The sequence below is a fragment of the Echinops telfairi genome, unplaced genomic scaffold (assembly GCF_000313985.2).
Source record: "Echinops telfairi isolate 266 unplaced genomic scaffold, ASM31398v2 ScPeMD7_7400;HRSCAF=8409, whole genome shotgun sequence".
NCBI lineage: Eukaryota > Metazoa > Chordata > Mammalia > Afrosoricida > Tenrecidae > Echinops > Echinops telfairi.
The window spans coordinates 47,640,492-47,644,053 of NW_022111300.1; the positions used below are offsets into that span (position 1 = coordinate 47,640,492).

General features: G+C 48.5%; 1 protein-coding gene across 1 annotated transcript in view; it reads right to left on the reverse strand.

Annotated features, from left to right (window-relative positions):
• Positions 1–211: 211 nt before the first annotated feature.
• The window catches only part of LOC101661810 (GPI ethanolamine phosphate transferase 1-like), a 100,137-nt gene continuing 96,786 nt past the window's right edge, over positions 212–3,562 (reverse strand). The window contains exon 28 of the mRNA XM_004703119.2: positions 212–2,454. Coding sequence (XP_004703176.1) covers positions 2,331–2,454 — 124 coding nt within the window. The 3' untranslated portion in view covers positions 212–2,330. The remainder of the gene's footprint in view (positions 2,455–3,562) is intronic.

Here is a 3,562-nt window from a genome sequence, read left to right on the forward strand (position 1 = left end):
CTCCCATGTCTCCCAGAGCCGTCCGCCCCATTATTTTCTCCATGGGATTGGTTATCCTGTCTATCTTATATGGATAGACATGAGATAAAAGGGGAAAAAGCCTATAAATAGTTCCAGCTTTCCCCTTTTAATTCCTACTGAGAAACAATGCTAGTCAGCAGATGTCTTAAATCCTGAGATAGAAATCTAATATGACACAGAACAAAAAATGAACAAATACAATGTTTTTGTTTATTTTTCTCTGAATTCAATATAAAAATAGACCTTTTACAACGCTGACAGAGGTTCACCACCCCAGGTTCTGGCAGGCCTGGCTTCCCGCATGTCACAAACAGGACGGGGCAAGGTCAGGGCAATCCTGCAGCGTGTGGCTCTATTGGTGCCAATCTCCCAATGGGCGTGTCTGGGGCACAATGTGGGCACTGGACACTATTTCAAACTTTCTCGTCATGCCGCTGTACACACTGTACAGACCAGCCATGGTGCAGCGTCAACATCACTTTCATACACACTAGGGAACCAGAGGCTTGGAGTGGGCCTGTCCCAGCAACGGCCCAGGAGCAAATGCTTCCCGGGGAACAGTCAGAGCAGTCCAGTTCTGGTCACCATGCACTGTCCCCTTTTGCAAACTCATCCCACAACCACCCAGCAACAGCAAGACAAAGCCAGCCTCCGCCAGCACAGACAGGGCACCGGGCCCCTCACAGTGTGTACATCGTGCAGCCTGAGTCCCCGGGGAACTCCTGGGGAAAGTTAAACAGCACGTGCGTACAGAATGTGTTTCCTTGGACGTGTGAAAAACTAATGAGAAGATAGCAGGTCACTCCATCGAGCTGCCAGTATCGCTCAAGCAGTAGCTTCTTAAGTGTCCGCTGAGGTCAGACTACAGCCTGCAGCAGGTGCCTCAGAGCAACACCCTCGCTTCTCCCTTTCTCGTCCTATGTTTCTGCTGCGGTGCCACCAAGTGTTCACACAAACAAGGCACAACAACGCTTCTTCACAACTCGACACGAAGAAAGCACACTTTGTCCAGCTGATGTTCAAGTCCGCTGAAGTGAATGTGTTCACTCACCCGCTGAGTTCAAAATGCTAGTCATCTGCAGAGAGACTGCCATCGTTACTGTGAGTTAGTGTCAGATCCATCTTGATGGCACCTAACAACAGCATCGTAACCTAATCCAAAAGTTACACACAGACACACACACACACATATGTGTGTGTGTAAAAAGGAAGCTCACACCAGCAGAGTTTAGCTCCAGCCAAAAGCAACTGGCACACCACATTTGTAGTACCAAGAGGAAGGAAAAAAAAAAAGAATGTGTGTCTACAGCAAAAAGCCAAGTCCATAGTGATACGTAAAGGTCACTCTATGCAAAATTCACATAAAACTTGCTCTCAAAATACTATGTCCATTAGAATTGTTTTACAAATGGAAATCTAGATTTACTGAAAGGGCTCTGGGTTAGAGTTATATAGCCAGAACAAACAGTAATTGTCAGACTAATTCTTCTGATACTGCCAGAAAGTTTAAGCGCTGATCTATAAAACAATGCTGTAGGCATAACAGATGTGGAGCCTGCCACTGAAATCCTGCTTGTTAAATGCTTCCCCGTGGGTTAAACATGAAGACCTGGCACTTCTGCTTGGCTATTGCCACAAGATTCTTTGAGCATCCAGAGACGGAGGGAGAAGAGTGAAAGTTTAATCTCCATTGTGCTGGCTGACCATGAGAAGGTCATCACTTGAACTGCGTGGGGCAGGCAAGACAGTAGCAGTGCACACCGAAGGAAATGGCACACATCTGCAAGCGGCTTTCCCTCTGTCGTGTCAGTGAATTATAACGGCACATCCCAGTGACACGGTTTAGTGGTGGCTCTGGTGCCACCCGCAGAGTCCCCTTCCCTTCAGCCACATCACTGATGCGGGGTACAGTCAATCCTCGCAGACTCCGCCCCCACGGGAACACATGGTCCTTGGGGTGCATGGGAAGCTGTAAGGGGGAGGCCGGGTGCTGCAGGGGAAAAGGAGAAGCATCCACGAGAAGAGCTGCCGGTCAAGACAACCAGGGCAATGGGGGCGCTGTCCTCCGTCCGCCTCCAGAGCCCATCGCTATTTCCTGCATGCAAAGCTGTCTGCATAAAAGGAAACTCGTGTCCCATAACCTGTCAGTTCAGAATTCCAAATATCGTTTCCCTTTGAGGAGCAGACAATGCCACGCATCAGCATCCTTCTTCTTTTCGACCCCTTGGTGGGATCTGACGGCTTGGCGGCAGAGCTCATAAGGAGAACAAGGACTAGGATCCAGATGCAGCACAACAACTTCAGCATCGTCAGATGAGATGGCTCTTGGGGCTGCCACGCCATCGGAGTTTCTTTGTGGTGAGCAGCTGCGCCAGGCCGTTGAGAAACACCAGAAAAATGGTCATGGACATGACGATCACGTAGTGGCTGATGCTACAATGGGGGGAGGAGAAGGGAGCATGTTATGGGCAGACAGCACACAGAGGAAGCAAAGTGTGAGATAATCACCCATCAGTGAAGGGCTGCACTGTAATGACACGCTTTTAAAACAAATTTTAATAACTATACAAAGCCAGACACTTACCACAAACCCAGATCTGAGACCATTTTTCCTCCCACTCTTGATCCTATTGAAAGCCAACCCCTCCGCTTCCACAGTGGGTCACATCCTGATTTCCTTTCCAAAGGGCTTTGTGCTGCTACTCACCCCACCCCCCACCCCCTTTCCCCCTCTGCTTTATGCTCATGCTTTCCCTCCCTATCAACAGTCACAAGGGAGGTGGATGGGATGCGCGTGGTGGGGGTGGGGAGGAGCCAGGGTTTTGATGATGGAAATGTTCAAAATCAAGATCATGGGGGCAGTTGTACAACTATAAATTTGCTTAAAAGCATTCCATTCTACTTTAAAGAATGGATGGATATTATAGTATATAAATTATACCTTGATAACATTGTTAAAAAGATTCTTGTTCTGTTAAATTGTGTTCTCACTTTTAAACCAAAATATATTCCATCTGGCTTGATCTCTTAATAGAAATACGTTGGGTAGAGCCAGTGGTGACCACCCTCCGGCAGAACTGAAGGTCTGTCGAGAAGAGACTCGGCACAGATCATTGCTCTCCTTACAAACAGCCTGGGAGCACGGGCTGCTGGCTCACGGGGGCTGACGTTACTGGCAGGAAACAATTAGGAAGCTCATCATCTTCACGCAATGGAGTCATAAGATACTCCACTTGTGACGCCTCCCATCAATCAAAGGTTGGTGTCATTGTAGCAGGGCAGAGCTAAATTTCATCATGCAAGGAGTTGAGCTGTTCTCACACTACCTCCTGTGACAATCGGAGCAGCACTGAAATCAATGACTATCAAGGTGTGCCTGGTGATGACAAAGCACACAGAATCCCCCAGCAGGCCTTTCTCCCTGGGCCCCGGGGGTCGCAGACAAGACGGGCTGTGCCTTTTCCCAACCCAAGTGGGTCACACCTGCCAAAAGGACCGGTACGGAAAAAAAGGTCGAGAATCACTGATTTTAATGACGTCT